At 35.2% G+C, this 19,053-nt stretch overlaps 2 protein-coding genes across 2 annotated transcripts in view; both read left to right on the forward strand.

Annotated features, from left to right (window-relative positions):
- Positions 1 to 3,265: 3,265 nt before the first annotated feature.
- Positions 3,266 to 5,096, forward strand: LOC123698485 (probable phosphomevalonate kinase). The gene is made up of 3 exons (XM_045645128.1): positions 3,266 to 3,501; positions 3,723 to 3,919; positions 4,477 to 5,096. Exons 1-3 carry the CDS (start codon positions 3,422 to 3,424, stop codon positions 4,758 to 4,760), a joined length of 561 nt encoding a protein of 186 aa, XP_045501084.1. The 5' UTR covers positions 3,266 to 3,421; the 3' UTR covers positions 4,761 to 5,096.
- Positions 5,097 to 8,244: 3,148 nt separating this feature from the next.
- LOC123698657 (sodium channel protein para-like) overlaps positions 8,245 to 19,053 on the forward strand; it is a 48,445-nt gene continuing 37,636 nt past the window's right edge. Inside the window, 1 exon segment of the mRNA XM_045645397.1 lies at positions 8,245 to 8,475. The gene's annotated coding sequence lies outside the window, so the exon portion shown is untranslated.

Here is a 19,053-nt window from a genome sequence, read left to right on the forward strand (position 1 = left end):
TTTTCAGTAGCCAAAAATGACTTTGTTTTGTTCGCGGTGTGCGCCGAAGCACTGTCATGGTGCAACAAGATGCGACTTCTAGGTCGCTTTTCTCTTATTTTTTCTAAGACATTGGGCAAAAAATAGTGGTGTACCACTCGGCATTAACAGTCTTTTGTTACTCAAGTGGGATAGTGCAGACAGGATTCGTCTAAGAGAAAAATAATGCAATCATTTGTTTGCCAACCCTTCTCGCCTGCCTCAATTTGGTTGGTTTGCTGTCACTTTCAAACACCCACAAAGAATATTGGTGTTTTCTTTCTGGAATATAACCATATATACATATTTCATGTCCTGTCACGATATTATACACGGCATTAGAATGTCCGTAATTGTACTTTTATTGCATTTCTTAACACCAATCTACTCGATGTCGTTTTTGTTCTGGAGTGAGTTTGGGAGCAATTCACCGGCAACCAAGCTTCCTAACTTTGAAATGTTCATGTAAAATTTTCTGAATTTGTCTCATACCAATCCCCAGATGTCCTCGAATCTCCTAATAAGTGATATGGCAATTTTCTTAAATTAGTCGTCTGATGGTAGCCATATTTTCCTCCGTGATCGCAGTTGAGGGTCGACCTTCACGACTTTCATCATGAAGAGAAACACGGCCGCGATGAAATTCAGCATATCAATGCCTTACAGTGCTCAAATAAGGTGCTTCCCTCCCAAAAGTATTTTGAAGGCGAGCAGTGCAAGCTTTCGGAGAAAGCGAACTTTTAAAATCATCAAAAATCATCGCCCTAAAATTGTTTCGTGTTAGTTCCGTTTTTGCTACGGACAACGAACTTCAACTTGAGATAAAAAAAAATTTACAAGCGCTTCCCGCCAAATTTTTTTTTCCTCAACTTATGAGACTTCATATGTTAAAAAAATATAACATTCGAAATTCAAACCTTTATGGTTGGCCAGAAACGCAAAACTTTTAGTGTGCGCTAGGTATTAATAGCTTACACCTAAGGCTTACACCCATACTTAACCGTTATTTTAAACATTTCTTAGTTTCGTTGATGAATCGAAAGAAGAGGCTTTTATTATAGGTATTCCTACTCTAAAGTCATAAATCCTATAAAGAAGCTCACATGATATCTTGAATAGGAAATTTCTTTGTTCAGCTGGTCAAACTCGGGAGCGAACAAACAAAAAGCAAAATATTGCAAGAGCAAAATATTACGAGCATATAAAGTGCGGCTGCATGCACTTCTCGTATGAAAACCTCGTGCCTCAGCACAACAGTTGACTCGGAACAGACATACATACGCACACCGCATACACTCGGCTTACTACAATAACGGCGGGAGAGCGATCCGGGGTGAGGAGCCCGGGGAGCCGTGACGAGACGATGCAAACTGCATCGCGGCCTCCTCCAACCTTCACCAACTTGCGACCCTGTTCTTGGGAATCGTTTTAAATTCAACAGCCGCAGAACACTCCGCGTACGACAATACACCCTACGCTGTGCATTATACGATTGAGTTTGACGTTGACGAGACTCTATAAGTCATTTTCGAAACGACTATCTCGGGTGAACACATGTTATTTGAGACCTTAAGACCGTACTCGAGAGTCGAGAATCAAACGCTAACTTTGTAATGGAAGCCGATCCGGGTGTGAGTGCGGAGGTGAGAAATACATTAGCGGTACCGTTTTCTATTGGTCGTTGCTCCTGTGTTGATATGAAGCAGTCCACGTGGACTGCTCCGTAGTTGCTTGTCTCGTTTTTTTCGGCGAACGGCTCGCTATCCATCCCATTCTAATCTACAACGAAACGTGGAATGTCATGTCCGGAGTTGTTCTGAAAGTCGTGAGCGTGCATCGTGCTTGGAACTTCATTCTTATGGACAAAAGAAACAGGTTTATGTGGTCGATCTCCAAATATATGTTGCATTTCGTTGAAGTACGGTTCAATTTCCTATGTACCACTTTTATTTTATGTTCAAATAATCTTTACATATTGATAAGCATTTTTAAGTCAATTAAGGTTGTAAGCTAAAAGCGGTTGTTGCTACATTTAAATTATCGTTCGGCATTCAAATAACGCCATTTTTTTCGTGTCGACACGATTTTATTTATGGTTATGTTATAGAATGGTTATAGACGATTTAATAAGCGGCGTGGGCGATATGATAATAATTATTATACAAACCACAATAATAAAGAGGATAGAGAAAATAGATATCTAAGTACTTAGGTATGTAGATTGTAGTTCATTCAAAATATTATAACAGAGGAATAATTTTAGTGACAGTGAAGAACATTATATCAGCTATTTATGATAAATAACAATCTGATTGTGACCATTATAGTGACAAGGGTTATTGTTTTACACCAAGTATAAGAAGAATATCTATTAGTATTTCTGCTAAGTGTCTCACTAATTTTGGCTAGAAAATGTAGGTAGGCAGGATCCTACAATAAATCGAAAAATCTTATTGAGTGATTTTTATGAACTTACTTAGCCTGTATAACATTAAAATAATATGTTGATAAGTAAGTTTATTGCACTAAAGAGTAAATTAAACGATAAAACTAACAAAACATACCTATATAAAAGTAACAACAGTTCGTAATAGGTAATTCTCTTATTTTCAGAATAAGATGTTACAAAACATTACATTAAGCGACCAAAAATATAGACCGGTCCGTAAGCTATGCTATGTGTTTCTTGTAGTACTGTATTTAATATTTGAAATAATTATTAGTCGCTGTATTTTATTCATACAGTCTGTGATTCATACCATAATTTGTAGTGACATCTAGGTTTTATTTGATTAAAATAAATTTCTGCATAAGAGTCATCTCGTAACACTCTAGCGAACTAATATTAAAAGGATGACAGCACGCCACCTATGTTGTCAGCGCTTAGAAATTTCCCGAAATTTCCCGTTTGCTTTGTTCGCTTGTGTTTCCGACTCCTCACTTGTTTTTGTTTAAAACACAACGTACTTAATTGAATATTCATAGATTTGTAACATTATAAATGAAATGAAAACATATCACTTATAAGAATACCTAAACTGTATATAATTATTCTATTATTCTTAGATCATATTTAATATTTAAATCACATTTCCAGTGTAAGATTTTTATAAAAAACTGGTAATTATGTAGTTAATTCTGTCAAATCACCCAACTTGGCACCTCTAGCTTGGCACTTGCCAGTTGCCCGTCGGCCATATATTTATGTTACTTTATGCCGTCGGCTTTGCCCGTCGGCTGTCAATAATCAAAAGTTTTAAGTTACCTATTCGTGTTTTAACAATTTAAATTCAACTTTTTAAAAATTACATTTTGATAAAGTGATCAAAATTTATATTTTCTTGAATATTTTTCATTTAAAACACAAATTTGACACATTTTTAAGAGAGTTAATTTATTTAAAATGCCACCTCTCGTCATTTTATTATTTAGTGGCAAAAGAAAATGTGGAAAGGATTTTCTTACGGATAATTTACAGAAAAGGTACCTAGTTTATAAATTACGCGTGAAGAGTTTTGTAATATATTTTTTTGCTCTTTCAATAACTATTTTAAACTTTATACATTATAAGTAACATACTACCTATATCAATTATTTTCCAACTTACTTCAATAAAAAGTGTAATGAATTAATTATAAAGTAGGTAAACACAAAAAATAATATTGTTTTATAATTCGTAAATCATATTAGATAACATTTTTCAGGTTGGGAGATAAGTGTGAAGTTATAAAGATATCTCTACCTATAAAAAGCTACTGGGCAAAGGAGTTGAATTTGAATTTAAATGAGATGTTAAGCGATAGCACATACAAAGAGCAGTACCGTCTTGAGCTGATCAATTGGAGTGATAAGATGCGGGAACAAGATTATGGTTGTTTCTGCAGAGCTGCATGTCAAACTGGTTTGTAGTTTTTTTTACTGTGTAGTGAATTATGAATATAAAAAGTTGTATTATTATGCCTTCACTTATCTCGTACATTTTTATAACTGGAAAAATCATAATTATTATTCAACTATACACAAGTATATGAGATAAAAATCTGTTGTTCTATATTTCTTGTTGGCTGGTATAAATGTTACACTGTTGACTTTTTATTATGTTGTTACATTACATATAATAAATACATTGTCCATTTGGCCTCTTATTAAGTTTTACTTGAGAATTTATATTTCAAAAATTCACCTGTTCAAGAATTAGGTAAAATAATAATGAATTATGAATTTATAAACACATCTATCTTCTTTAAATATACTTATCATATAGAGAAGATAATTACCAATAACATAATTCTGTGCATACTAATGGAAAAGAATATTGCTTCAGTGATTACTACAAAAAAGATTTCTGCTTGATTTAGTGTGAGTGCTTGTTAATACATATATAAGTTTCTTTCTTGAATTCTATTAAAAATAAAATTTGTGTATTTACCCTACTATTTAAATAATTCAAATTTACAGCGCAAGACAAGCCGATTTGGATTGTTAGTGATATAAGAAGAAAGACAGATATTAAATGGTTCAAAGAGAACTATGGAGATGTTATAAGAACAATCAGGTTAGAAGCAGACGAAGAAACAAGGAAAGAAAGAGGTTATCAATTCAAAAGCGGAGTGGATGATGTAGTGTCAGAGTGTGACTTGGATGATTTTGTTGGTTGGGATTTAGTTATTAATAATGGACGGGATAGAGAACCTTTGGAGAAACAATTAGAGCAAGTGATGAAATTAATACCACCATTATAGTGAACTAGCTTTCGGTCTAAAGTATAACCATTGGTGGATACAGAATGAAAATTGGTGCAGTATTTTTTAAGTTTATTGTGATGGTGGACGATTTGGTTTTATAATATTTTTTTTTTATTTTTTTTTATTGGTTTGGTTGGTTGGTATAATATGTAGTGATAGTTAATTTTAATAAATTATTGTGGGTGGTGGAAACTGGAAATTGATCAAGGTGATTTTTATCCTTCCTATTGAAGTATATATAAAAACTGAATATGTAATTATAAAAAATATTATCTGCAAATTGTACCATGAATACATTTTATGTTTTATTTATTTTAATTTTGTGTTTATAAGTGTTTCAACTTGATGTATTATGTATAAAGTAATAAATGAGAGAAAATTCATTTTATATTAAGTATTAGTATTTACTAATTATACATAATTTAATGTGAACTAACGCTATATGAAAATGAAAATGCTGTGGCATACAAAAAATGATGATGATGCGCTTTGAACGGTTGCACCGTACAAATATATGAATATTATATAAATATTTTATACAGCATATAAGATAAAAATGGATAGTTTTTTTTCTATAAATGATTTATTTAATTTTTGGTTACATAAAAGTGGCCTCTAGTAGAGATATTCCATACTCCATGATTTACAATGAAACTTTTAAGACAACGCAGACAGTGCCCTCTAGTGTAGTTCTAAAGAACTTTGTTCAGTTCTGTAGGTGTCTTTAGCGCACATTTGAATCAAGACTGGCTTTTGTGTGGTGAAATTTGGGTGAAATGATTGTTTTTGTTTTTTTGATTAAAAGTTTTCTGCGTTAAATAATGGTTAGCTCTAATCTCTATTAAATGTTTTGCGTCCTAATTATATTTTATTTAGACGCAACTTATATTTATTATAGGACATATAATTATATTATATTTTAATTTTTTTTATTTTATTTTTATTTATTTCTTTATTTCAGGCAACAAATGTAGTTACAGTTAAAGGTCTTAATATAACTTAAAAACTACGGCCCATATGAACTTAAAACTACTTAAATACTAAATTAATACACGCTATGCCTTCGGCGTGTGACGCGATTCCGGGGGGCCGGGTATCCGTCCGCGGAAGCGGCGAAACACAACTCCCTGCGGCCAAAACCCTTCGTCCATGTAGACGCTCAGCTTGGCGGTCGGTACTCTCACCACGAAGGAGTTGAAGCTCACTTTATGGCGAGACTCCAGACGTTCCACTCGCAGACTCAAACCTGTCTTCGCATGCAAGTACTCGACAACATCTTCAGTCTTGGTACAGTAGTGCACACGAGACACATAGAGCGGCGTCGTCGGCACCTCTGCGCGCATCCGCAAGTTTGGATCTTTCGTTGCGGTGCCGCACTTGTTCTGACGATTCAACTTCTTCTTCTTCTGGACTTTTGTGAAGCCATCCTCGTCAACGTCCTTCGTTTTTGAAGGTAAACTTTTCCGCACCGGTGCGTTTACTCCTTTTGATGATTTTGGGGTCGCAGTCATTTTTGAGGCTGCGGCGGCGTAGTCACATTGAGGAGCAGCTGGCAACGTGACATGCGATGTCTTCTCCGGGGGAGAGGTAACGGGAGCGGGGCGCGGGGCATCACTCGGGTCATCGGCGGTCGGCGACACATCAACATCAGCAGTTAAAATGCCGACGCATGCATTTTGAGCTCCGCGACGTGCATTCACATATGACGGCACGGGTGACCTACATATTGCATGCGCATCGCGATATGACGCTAACTCGACTCGTAAATCGGAGATGGTCTTCTCTGAAGCCTCCAACTTGGTGTGTACCTCGGCCAGACTCGCCTTAAGGAATGTGATGTCCTTAAGGAGCCTCGTAACATCGACGTGGTCAAATCCCACCGGAGGAAGTTTATGCAACTCCTTTGCGACGAAATCGCATTAATTGATGTTTCTCATTGTTTAATAATTATAGATTGACTATAAATGTACACACTGAAGTTCAATTACCTCAGATAATGACATCAGGTTGCTTTATATCTGTTGTTTTTCTGGGGTCCTGACAGGACATTCTAATCAGTAAGCGTAATAAAATGTACTTCGTCATATTCTTAATCTATTGGATATAAATAAAAAAAAAAAATTGTTCATATCCGGTAGGTTGAGAATATACAAACGTTACAAATACTGTATTACGAGTTTAGCAAATATATAATTATATAATATATAATTATATAATTATATTATATCATATATATAATTTATTGATTTTATAAGTAAGGACTTCTATTTATGTATGAGGTCATGAGGTGTTAAGGGATGTGTAAAAAAACGACGTTATTACATTAAATTATTTATTTCAATGAACATGTGTGTTTTTTTTTACATCCATTAAGTATTATTGTTATACGTATAAACTTAGATGACTTTCACTTCTCGGCGTAATGGTTACGCGCTTGCGTTCCTAAAGGAAGGTCAGTGGTTCGATTTATACATTAGCTTAGAAAATAGACGTTCTGTCTGAGTTGGGCCAGACGAAGATGTTATAATAATCCACATTCGGCCAACAACGGCCTGTGCCGTGAATATTTTTTTGCATTTTATTTATGTAGGAAACTTTGAAAAAACAAAAGTACAACTTTGGCTTTGTTTGCCTTGTATTTCAATTTTCAATTCAACTTTTATGTAGGTAGTTACTATTTCTTTGTAATGTAATCAATTACTTAATGCAGTAAATTAAAGTAAGTTCCTAACAAAAAACTTGTAGGTGAAGTGTTAACTGTGAAGCTTGATGAGATCATTAAGTAATAATGATCTAAGCTGTGAACACTTCACAGCTTAGATCATTATTAACTGAAAAAGTTGTAATGTTTTGGACAAAGAAGTGTCCTAACTCCAAACGCATTAATATTGAATCTTTCAATATACGAGAACTGACGTTGAATTTGATAAAGTTTAATATAGCTTTCAGATTAATTTTGAATTTAATCGTACTTCATACATGTTTAAGGCGCGCAGTAATTATTTACCTACGGTTAGAGGACAAGTTTATCGTTAAGTTTGTTCGGTTATGAAAGCTATCAGTGCGTCCGCGTCCGGATGCGTAACACGCAACGGCTAATGTCAATTTGCGGGCTCGTCTGCGAGCGAACAAGACGGCCGCTGCGGCGCCGGCGAGCGGGCGACGGCGCTTCACTCACGCGATTGTTGCCAGATACCGCTTTTGCAGATAAACAGAGACGGTAGTATTACACACACACGACCTATCGTCCATGAGCTACATTTCAAGTAGACGTTTACTTGTGTGTGACCATTACAGTTTCGCAGAAGCGCGCAGAGCGAGGTCGCCTACCTAAGGCTTGTCCTCGTAATTGTAGGTCTATGGGCGGAGGGTATCGATGCGGCTGCGCGCGCACAGGCCTGCGCCCGTCGCGTTCGATTTTCTCGGCCGAGCGACGGTGGCGGCGCGTTGCATAACTTCGTAGCGGCACTTCGCGCGCGACCTTACTCCGAGCGCCTGTCGCGAGCGCGCCCAACGAGCGCAAACACGCGCAACGCGCTGAGTCGCGCCCTTTACGTAACGCGCGACCACCGCGCGTGCTATCGAACCTCATCACAAACGAGAACGGATAAGGTTTGGAGTGATAAGCGTTAAGTGTGCTTCGTTTTGGCTTTCGTCGTTTCTGGCTTTATTTTTGTAAGGAGCTACGGTGCGGCGGGCCGGCGGTGGGCCGGTAGGTGTCGCAGTGCGCGCCTTTGTCCTGGCGCGATGGCGGTGGCGGTGGTGGTCGCGTGCTGAATAATTGAAGGAGACTGGCCTGTGGCCGCTATCGACCTCTGTCGCGTGACTCGCGCGTATTACCAGCGGCAAGGACGCCGCGCTGGCTGCGGCACTCCACCGCGCCGTTGCCGCCGCCGTCACCGCGCCACCCGACATTATTATATCCTATTCTATCGATTGCTATTGTAATTATTGACAACGTCATCGATATAAATATATATTGGAGTCATAAGCTCAGGCTCTAGGAGCCGACTATTGTCAAGCACATTCCAGCACTTCATCGATCCAACCTTTGCAGTAGTTTTTATGATGGTTTCATGATTGCGGTATAATTGGTATCACTATTTCAAAGTACTATCAGATTCCCTTTGATGTTTTTTGATGACGTTGGCTGATAATTGCTGTTTGTGATCTTATCACGATAACCATTAATATCACTGGAAACTTAATCTTTCTTTTTTAGAGAATTACTTTATTTAAATCCACTCGAGTTGTCCTAACTTGGAGAAAGTCTACGTCTGTTACGTAAAACCAGTCAAAATATCTTAGTAGCATTACATAACTATTGGATTATATTATTCTTAAATGAAACAGTGAAGCACGATATTGATATAACTCATAATAACTATTAATATTATTTCCTTGATTTCTTCAAATATGAAATGGATACACAACACACATACCTAAACATATTATGTTCATAAAAATCTTCCTATAGGTACCTTACAATTGCTGCAATGCAATGCCTGCTTTGGAACAAAAATTACACATGTTTAAAGTTTAAATTCTTTAATAAACAGCCTTAACAATGTACCTAGTTAGTTGATACATATTTTAAACAGTTTAATCATAATATCACACAATATTTCTGAGATATTATAGAAACTTGGTAGCAAAGTTTTTCACTACAAAGACTATAACTTTATAAGATACTAGCGGTCCGCACCCGCTTCGCCCGTGGTACATATTAACGTTTTCTCTACAAAAGAACCATCCTCGTACTTCAAGGAATATAATAAAAAAGGATTATCGAAATAGGTTCAGCCGTTCACACGTGATGCCGTGACAACGCGAAACGGGTTTCATTTTTATATATATGTAGATTAGATAACTTTGTTTGATTACTTTACTTAGGGCCGATTTTTCAATGCTTGGATAAAACTTATTCGTCGAATAATGTATAAAACTACCATTTTAAAAACGTATTCTAATTGTCCGTATTTGAAAGTTTACGTGACATTTTAATATTATCGTGTAATACTTTATTGGACGGATAAGTTTTATCCAAGCATTGAAAAATCGGCCCTTAGTATATTATAATTCTAAGTACTATTTAACCTATTGCTTGTTATAAATTGAAAACAAAAACGTTCAATTCAATATCAGGCAATAGACACGAATATTTTCGTAATCAAATAAGATAATGATTTCAATCAACCTCCACCGAGAAACTTTTGTGTTCAAGATTAAAGTCCAATGACAAAGCGAACAGGGATAGGTTTATCACGAATATCCTTTCAGGATCCAGGATAATGCATAAATTTAATTGGCTTGCCGTAGTTTGATCTCCTGGGCGCAGACCTCCTTTCAAGTCTTGCTGGGACCATTAAATTTCCTTATACGCCTAGTAGATATATAATTTATATATACCATCATTATTTTACTTGCAAATTGTTTGATTTTTACGATCACGAAAGTTTAGTTTATGGGGATTAAGGAACAACATTTAATAGAGATTCAAGAAGCATTATGTGGTTTGTTACTTGTTTGTTACATAACAAAAATACGAATCTAACACAAAGAGAAGTTGCAACAGTCATATAGTTTAATTAAAAAGTTCAAATACCTACTTTATAACAATCATGTGTTATCAATCCTATCTTATTCTTAGCGTATTTTTCAGTATATTTTTGAATTATTGGACATTCCTTTAATTTTTTGCTTGTTGTTGTTGTTCTTTACGTCTTTATATGTTTCTCTACTAATTTCGGCAAAAGTTACAATTGTGTAGCACCCGAATAAATTTAAACACAATCCATACTAATATTATAAATGCGAAAGTAACTCTGTCTGTCTGTCTGTTACTCAATCACGCCTTAACTACTGAACCTATTTGCATGAAATTTGGTATAGAGATATTTTGATACCCGAGAAAGGACATAGGATCGGTTTTATCCCGGAAATCCTACGGGAACGGGTTTTTCTTTGAAAACGCGGGCGAAGCCGCGGGCGGAAAGCTAGTTTGTGAATAAAAGAATATGAAATTTTATTGTAGAATAATTTTCAAACCTGAAATATCAAACTATTTCGCATTTATAGAAAATTTTCGATTGATATCGATGAGTATTTTACTATTTAGAAAAAGTGTATTCTTATTTACTTTAGTGTTTAGAATACGCTCAATATCTGCTTAAAGCTATATTTTATCCCAATAGTTTAGATACAGCGCTCTACGTCTGAATAGTCGAGGGTAGACCGTAGTCGAGGTAAGGGTATGTATTATGTAGCCAATAAAACTTTAGTACGACTGGGTAGTCATTGCGAAGAATTTTTAAGAGATATCAAGCAATATAATATTTATTTGAAACTCTGCTTGATATTCATTCTCTGCTATTTTCGTCGTGTAACGATAAAAAATTCGGCTATAGTTTATGGAAAGGGTGACCTAATTAATCGGGTATAGTGTAAGTGGAAGACATTTTATCTCTTTAACTAAATCGTAATATGTATTTTTCGACCTCAACTCATTTTGTCATTTCACATGCGACCTAGATTAAGTTCTCATTAATTAAATACAGTACTAAGTCGTTAGTTCTACTTAGCTCTTCACCCGTAGCTTCATATTAACGCGCTAATGCCGTTCATCACATGCGCATCCCCATAACTCACCCCTTTGTTCTTTTCATGATAAAAAGTTGCCTACGTCGTTTTTATCGTCCTACATATATTTATATCGTAATAATCTACCATTATCAAAGTTTCTTAGCCGTTACTGTTATTGGGTTTAGAATTGTTAATAATCCTTAAAAAACTGTTAACTTTAAACTGAATTTCAAAAGAAGGTACCTTGTGCCAGTATGGTTCCTTTAGTCATAAATAAATAATGAAACCAATACGAAACATTATATAAAAATGCGAATTTTAACAATGTTTCATTATAATAATAAGTCCTATTTAAAAATAGGTACAAGATATGGAATATATGAATATAGGCATGGTTTATGTAACAGTCAGTGATAAGGACTACACAAATATTTTAAAATTACACTGCCGCACAAGATACTTTGATACAAGTTTTCAAATAAGATAGCAAATCCACCTCATTGTTAGTTACAAAGAATTTTCCTCGTTATTTTATTTCATATTCAACCAGTAGGGACACAAGCCATTTGAAAACTAAAATGCTCTCGGTAAGTGGCATGTTAATGTAAGTGGCATTTTATACCACTTTCCCTGTGTTATATGAATATTTACTACTGGTGCGAAGATTCTCATAATTTAAGTACTGCATTTTATTTTCTGGTTCTTCAACTTTTGTTTGTGGATAAAATTAGAACTGCTTTGTGATTTGGTGAATATTAATTCAATGTTGAAGACTACGAAAGTGTATATCATATAATCGCTCGTACCCATAAATATAGATTTATACGTTTTTGAAAATGTTCGATCGTACACAATAAAGTCAAATTGTCACAGAATAAGATAAAAATACAATAATAGAGAAAAATTTACAAAAAGGAAAAAAATATAAAATAAAATCGCCACAGTCCGATATGAACGGTACCGCAGGCGCTTTGACAGGTCAATGTATAAAAATATCTCACGTAGCACCATCGTAGCACCGAATTTTTATGAAGTAACCTGTAACTTATTCAAGTACTAACTATTAATAATTTTTGGTAATTTATGAGATATTAAGATACTTTTCAACAGTAAATTACATGTCACTGGAAATTTAAATTCCTCAAATAACTCGTATTACAGGTTAGTTTCATTTCATTTTGACTCGAAAAGTTTTGAAGAGAAAAACATTTTAAAGAGGTTTCACTTTTTTTTCCTATTAAAATGGCATTATGAAATATGAATTGTGTTATCATCGCAAAGTCATACGCGTATCTACGCATAATATTAAGGGAAATAAAATCAATTTGCATTTAAATTATATGTTGTTTTTACATAGTCGCCTGTCAATAATACTGTACGTATCTATAGTGTCTAGAAGGCGCGCAGAAATAGGTTTACTAAACAGAAATAAGCCGGTCCAAAATATTACACATACAAACTTTTGAATTATAATAATTATAAATTTAATATAGTACATATGAAGCACCTGACATATTCATACTATAAATTTTCTTTTCCACCTGAACAGTTGGATAGATTTGGAAAATTACTGGAGCATATAAATGTGAACCCTATACGAAAAGAAATAGGCTACGTTTTTCGTGAAAACAAAAACTTGACTAAGTGCAATGGGATGGAAAATTGTGCGAAGTATGGGTGTTCCGAGATAACGTGAAGTTCACGGGAACAAAGTGCTTGGTGGTAGGTTAGTTTAGTTTAATAGCTGTAGGGATTCAGCAAGAGCAGCAAGATTAAGATATCAATCGCTTGCAAGTTTATCTACTTACTACTATTTTGGAGGAATTATGGATAAATTAGTATTTTCTAGCGCTTGATTTTACAGGAGTATTATAAAGATACTAACGAACTTAAAATGCGATTTATTCATTATATTATTTTCCCGACGTTTCGCACACTTTGCAGAGAGCGTGCTCCCCGTGACCACTAATATAATGCATAAATAGCGTTTAAAATCAGTAAGAATCATTAATTTCTATATGGAGAAATTTTCTGCTGTCTGATGACATGAATATCTGTACCACTTCTGCGCATGCTTTCTGTTTTACGGAAACGTGTACGTGTGAATCATCTGATACATTCATAGAGAGATGTTGAGGCGTATTAATTTATTCATTGGTTTTATTTTAATGCTTCTCTTATAAAATTTTCAAATAGTAAATCGTTATTCTATATAGAAATTTTGCAAATCACTGCTCAATGCTCATCCTCTTTTTATTTATAATGTAGTATATAAAAAAGCCATTTTACTGCTGGGTCGGGGGTAAGCATCTCTATATATAAAGTTTAACTGTCGTGAAGTGTGGTACTTGGCTCGCCTTGACGAGCCGAGCAAAGCTTTGAAACGCGACGGTGAATAAGAGGCCGAGTTTCTGTAAGATAGCTGATAATATTCAAATCACTTCTTATTTAAAGCGGTATCGATGATCGATCGTCTCCGAGGCAACCTTAGAGTATTGTATCCAAAATGTGAGAGCCACTCGTGGCTGCCACGTTTTAAATGGAAATTTTATATAATATTTGATTTGTAAATTGTTATGAGTTATGACGTAATTTATCTACTTCACGTACGAGTGTATTAGATATTATATAGTTGTTGTCTTACAATTTATTACTGGTAAAGGCATTCTTACAAAAATCCTTTTGAACTTATTTAAACATTGGACTTATAAAACTCTTTAAATACATCTGGCTCTCTCATAAAAAGCTCATAAACTGCTGCAAAGTTACTTAAATTATTTTTATTGAAATAATAGTACAATAGAACAAATAAATATAGACGAGCAATTAATGCAGTTTATTACATTGCACATAAAAATAGTATTTTATTTTTGAAAGCTCAGTCTACGCTAACAATTAACTGCGCTACGGGCTACGCGGCGCGTAGCGGACATCCGTAACACCATAAAAATGTAAACTTGTTTTCATAATCGCATCTTATTTTATCTACGTTGTCGAGCACGACGAAAATGTCTATATTCGAAGCATTTCGTTTCTTTATCGATCGGTTCATTGTTCATGTTTCGATCAATTAAAATGGTATTACTTATTCATTTTGAAATGTTTTATTAATTATACAGGTTGTCTCAAAAGAAAGTTTATATTTTGTGGATGAATAAAAAAAAAGTAAGCGGTGTATTGAATAATTGTTTATTAATTATTAAAGTGCATAATATGGGAATTTATTTCTTAAAAATAATATCGTCCAAATGCAGTCCATTGCGTTCACGGCACTCATTTAATCGAACAGTAAAATTATTTATGACAGCTCGGCAGGTAGAGACAATGATGGCTGCCATTTCGTGCCGGATATGTTCTTTTAAATGCACTAGAGAAGTTGGTTTTTTACACTTTAGATTCAGATGAGATTCAAGATACCCCTACAAGAAAAAGTCCATAGGAGTTAAATTAGGGCTGCGTGGAGGCCAATTTATATCACCTCTCCTAGAGATCAATTTTCCTGGGAAAATTTCATGAATTCGAAGTAAAGACATATTGGATGTGTGTGATGTAGCTCCGTCTTGCTCCAACCATGTTCTCTGGTTATAGCCAGGAAAGTTTTGCAGTGAAAACTCGTCTATCATCTTTACATAGCGCTTTTTTTCCATAGAATGTGGTACTAGTTTCATAGTTGATAATATTTCCTTATAGCAACATATCATCAGATAAAAGTCTTAATATCTGACTATGAGAATACTTTTTCAACACAACCCATAGAAATTGGTTTCCGAAGTTAAATTGAGGAGTAACTACTTACATTTTAAAGAAACCTATTTGATTGTGATTGTGATGAATTACATATTTTTAAATCTTCATATTTATTATAAGTATACCATTCTCCCATAACGAATTCTTTCAAATTGTTACGCATTAAAGTATCAAAATGCTATATTACCCCCAAACCGTTAATTATGAATAATTAGTGAATTCACGGAATTACTGAAACGTAGCGTGTTCATAGCATAATAGCCCTGCCATTTAACATCTCATGTATTTAAATATATTTAGCGAGTAACACGCTGTCACGCAAACCAAAATGCATGTTTTATACTTTCATACAATTACCTACAGCAGCCGAAGCGTCCGCGTCGCTGCAAATTATGACCTTGTTTTTTTATCAATTTTAACATTCCCTTTGTCACGGACGGGAAGACCTTCCGTGTACCAAAAAATACAAACTTCTATGTCACTCGTTGCTGCTATTTTAGGGAACTGTATTTTTGACGAAGCAAAAGTTATGAAATTAAAATTTGAGATGTCGGCTACGCTTCAGTTAATTGAAACTGAAAACGGAGGATAATTTCGTTAGGAGTGCCATATTTTATAAAATGCATACTTAATTTATAGATTTTAATATATTTTTGGTATGTAATATCTACTAATTAACTGGTAATATTATACCTACATAGCCCAAAGGTGTGTGTTGTTTGTTTTTCTTTCACGTTGTAATGAAGCGATTTTATGGAATAAAATACCTATGTGGCCGCAGGTTGGTTTCTTAATCGCGAAACACCATCCTCCAAAGACCACGCAAATGAAGCCGCGGGGAGAAAGCTAGTATTTTTTTATATAAATATAAAATAAAAATATCAAACATTCATAAAACGCTCTTAATATATCGTTGAATAAATAATGATGTTTCTAAAGCTTTCGTGTTAAATTAGCGACTCTTCTGATTTCGCACATCGATGCATCTTAATGAGGTGTATAACAGAAATGCTTTTACAGATTCACTCAGTTAACGGCATAATCATTGTTAATTTGAAATCTTATTATACTAATTAGTTTATAGACTTTGCATTCTTTTAAGGAATATAGATAATCCATTCACAATTATTTTTGTTTTCATTCATAGTTGTTATTGTTTGTAGGTGTATCTAATGTATTAAATGTTTTAAAATATTGCTAATCTGTAAAGTGGGGAAAAAAACTAAGTAATAGGTACTGTTGAGAGGGGACCGTCAATCGCAAATAACATATGTAAATATACACACGCTATCTGAAAGGGTTCGTTGCGAGTTTCAATTTCAGAATATATTTTATATTTCTAATAAGGACAACCTTTTTACGACGGTGGTTGCTGGATTATATTTACTTCGATTGAGCATTGAGAATATAGTTCTTATTTGTTCTATGTTTTGCTAAGTTTTACTACAATGTTATTTTATTGACCCAGTGATATTTTCATTTGAAATTTTCTCTCACTGTACTGTATAAAGTTTGTTCAGTTTATGTTATAACATTTGTACCCAACTAAATAAACTTTTTTAACGGACATGTGTTAACTGTCACAAGCATTCGAAAACGATACACTAGTTACATAATATCTCAAATAAAAACAAATAAAACGCAGTCAAAAATTACTTCTTCTTCTTCTTCCTTTGCCTTATCCCTTTATTTGGGGTCGGCTCTCCTCGTTCTCATGCGCCAGGATGGTCTATCCTGGGTTGTCTGTTTAATCAATTGGGCTCTCTCCATGTCTTTTGATATGGTAGACCACCAGGTGGCGGGGGGACGTCCCAGACCCCTTCTTCTATTTGGCAAGTTTAGTGCCCTCCTTACTACGTGGTTTTCTTCACGCCTCATTACGTGTCCATACCATCTTAGACGCTGTTCGGTGAGTTTCTCTGAGATGGGAGCGACCTTGAAACTTCCTCTGATGTACTCATTGCGCACTTTATCAAGTCTAGTTACGCCGGCCGCCCATCTAAGCATTTTCATTTCATTTACATGTACTCTTTGCTCTTGAGCTTTTTTGATTGCCCAGCACTCGGAGCCATACATTAGAGCTGGTCTAACTGCGGTCTTGTAGACTTTTCCTTTGGTCTTTATTGGCATCTTTGGATCACGTAATACTCCCGTCAGACTCCTCCATTTCTGCCAAGCCACATTGATTCGATGTGTAACGTCAGCATCAATATTGGCATCCGATGATATCATGGACCCCAGATATTTAAATTGTGATACCTTGTTAAGCGGTTTTCCTTGAAGACTTATAGTGCTACGATGTCTAGTGTTAGGGTTATAGATGCATTCCATGTACTCTGTTTTATTTCTGCTTATGCGCAATCCATTAGCTTCTAGAGCATGCCTCCACGATTCCAATGTTATTTGCAGATTTTGTGCACAATGATCGAGCAGTACAATATCGTCCGCATACATAAGGCACCAGGGCAAAGGTGGCTGAATATCTTTGGTTAGCAGATCCATTATGAGGTTAAACAGAAGTGGGCTTAGGGCCGATCCCTGATGGACTCCAACGTTTACCTTAAAAGGTTTACTGAACCCAGCTGCACTCTTTATTTTTGTACTTACGCCATTATACATATCCTGAATGACTTTTACAAACATCTCTGGTACTCCTTGCGCTCTCATGGCTTGCCATACTAATTTTCTAGGAACACGATCAAACGCTTTTTCCAGGTCGATGAAGATAAGGTGTAAGTCTTCTCGGTTAGATCGATATTTTTCCATGAGAATTCGAACAGTTTGAATAGGGTCATTTGTTGATTTTGCTGCAGTGAAACCAAATTGATTTTCGGATATATTAATTAATGCTAAAAGACGGTAGTTTAAAATTCTTTCCCATATTTTTAAAGTATGTGAGGTGAGTTTAATGGCCCTATAATTATTGCATACTCTGATGTCACCTTTATTTTTGTAGATAGGTACCAGGAAACTTTGTCGCCATGATTCAGGGATAGTATGCGTATACAATATGGTGTTAAAAAGGCGTGCTAGCCATTCATAGCCTAGGGGTCCAATTTTCTTCCAGAGGTCTGCAGGTATCTCGTCTGAGCCAACGGCTTTGTGGTTTTTCATTTTTATAACAACCTGCTTGACTTCCTCTAGCGTTACTTCGTGAATAGGTCCGACAGTTGGGATGATTTCCGGTAAGGGTTCACTAGGGAATTCTTCGTTTAAAAGGTTTTCAAAGTATTGCTTCCATCTATTACTGATGTCTTCGTTAGATGTTAACAGCTGTCCCTCTTCGTTTTGGATGTATTTATTTACTTTAATGTCTAACGTCGCCTTGTGTCGTTGTTTTGCTATTTTGAAAACCTCGACATCAGTTTTTGCGTCTTCCAATCTTTGATAGAGTACCTCATTAGCGTTTGTCCTTGACTGAGCAACAGCCTGCTTCGCAGCTTTTTTAGCTTTTTTGTATTCTCTGTGGTCTTCTTCCAGTTTTGTCAGTTGCCAAAGCTTAAAAAGTTCTCTTTTATTTCTTATTGCCTCCTTGACATTGTCATTCCACCACGTAGGATCTTTATTGGTACTAATTCCACCTTTCGATATTCCCAAATGCTTTGAGGCTTCTTCCTTGCAAAACTTTTCGAAATTTGCCCACATTGCGTTTGTACTATTGTTGTAATTTAAAGCCAGATCGTTTTCTAAGTATTCAATAATAGATGTAATGAGCTGTTTACCTTTATCAGAGTATAGTTGGCCCCATTTGATTCTAGGTGTTCTATCATAATTATTGATCTTAATATTTTTGGGCAATATAAATTTAGATACCAGAAGTCGATGTTGTGAAGTCAGTGCCTCTCCCGGGATTACTTTGCAATCTTTAAAGCTTTTTAGAGAAGACTTTTGACAGAGAATGTAATCAATTTGGGTGTTATTTCCAGAGCTTTTATAAGTTATTAGATGTTCATCTTTCTTT

This window comes from Colias croceus, chromosome 16, assembly GCF_905220415.1.
Source record: "Colias croceus chromosome 16, ilColCroc2.1".
Classification (NCBI taxonomy): domain Eukaryota; kingdom Metazoa; phylum Arthropoda; class Insecta; order Lepidoptera; family Pieridae; genus Colias; species Colias croceus.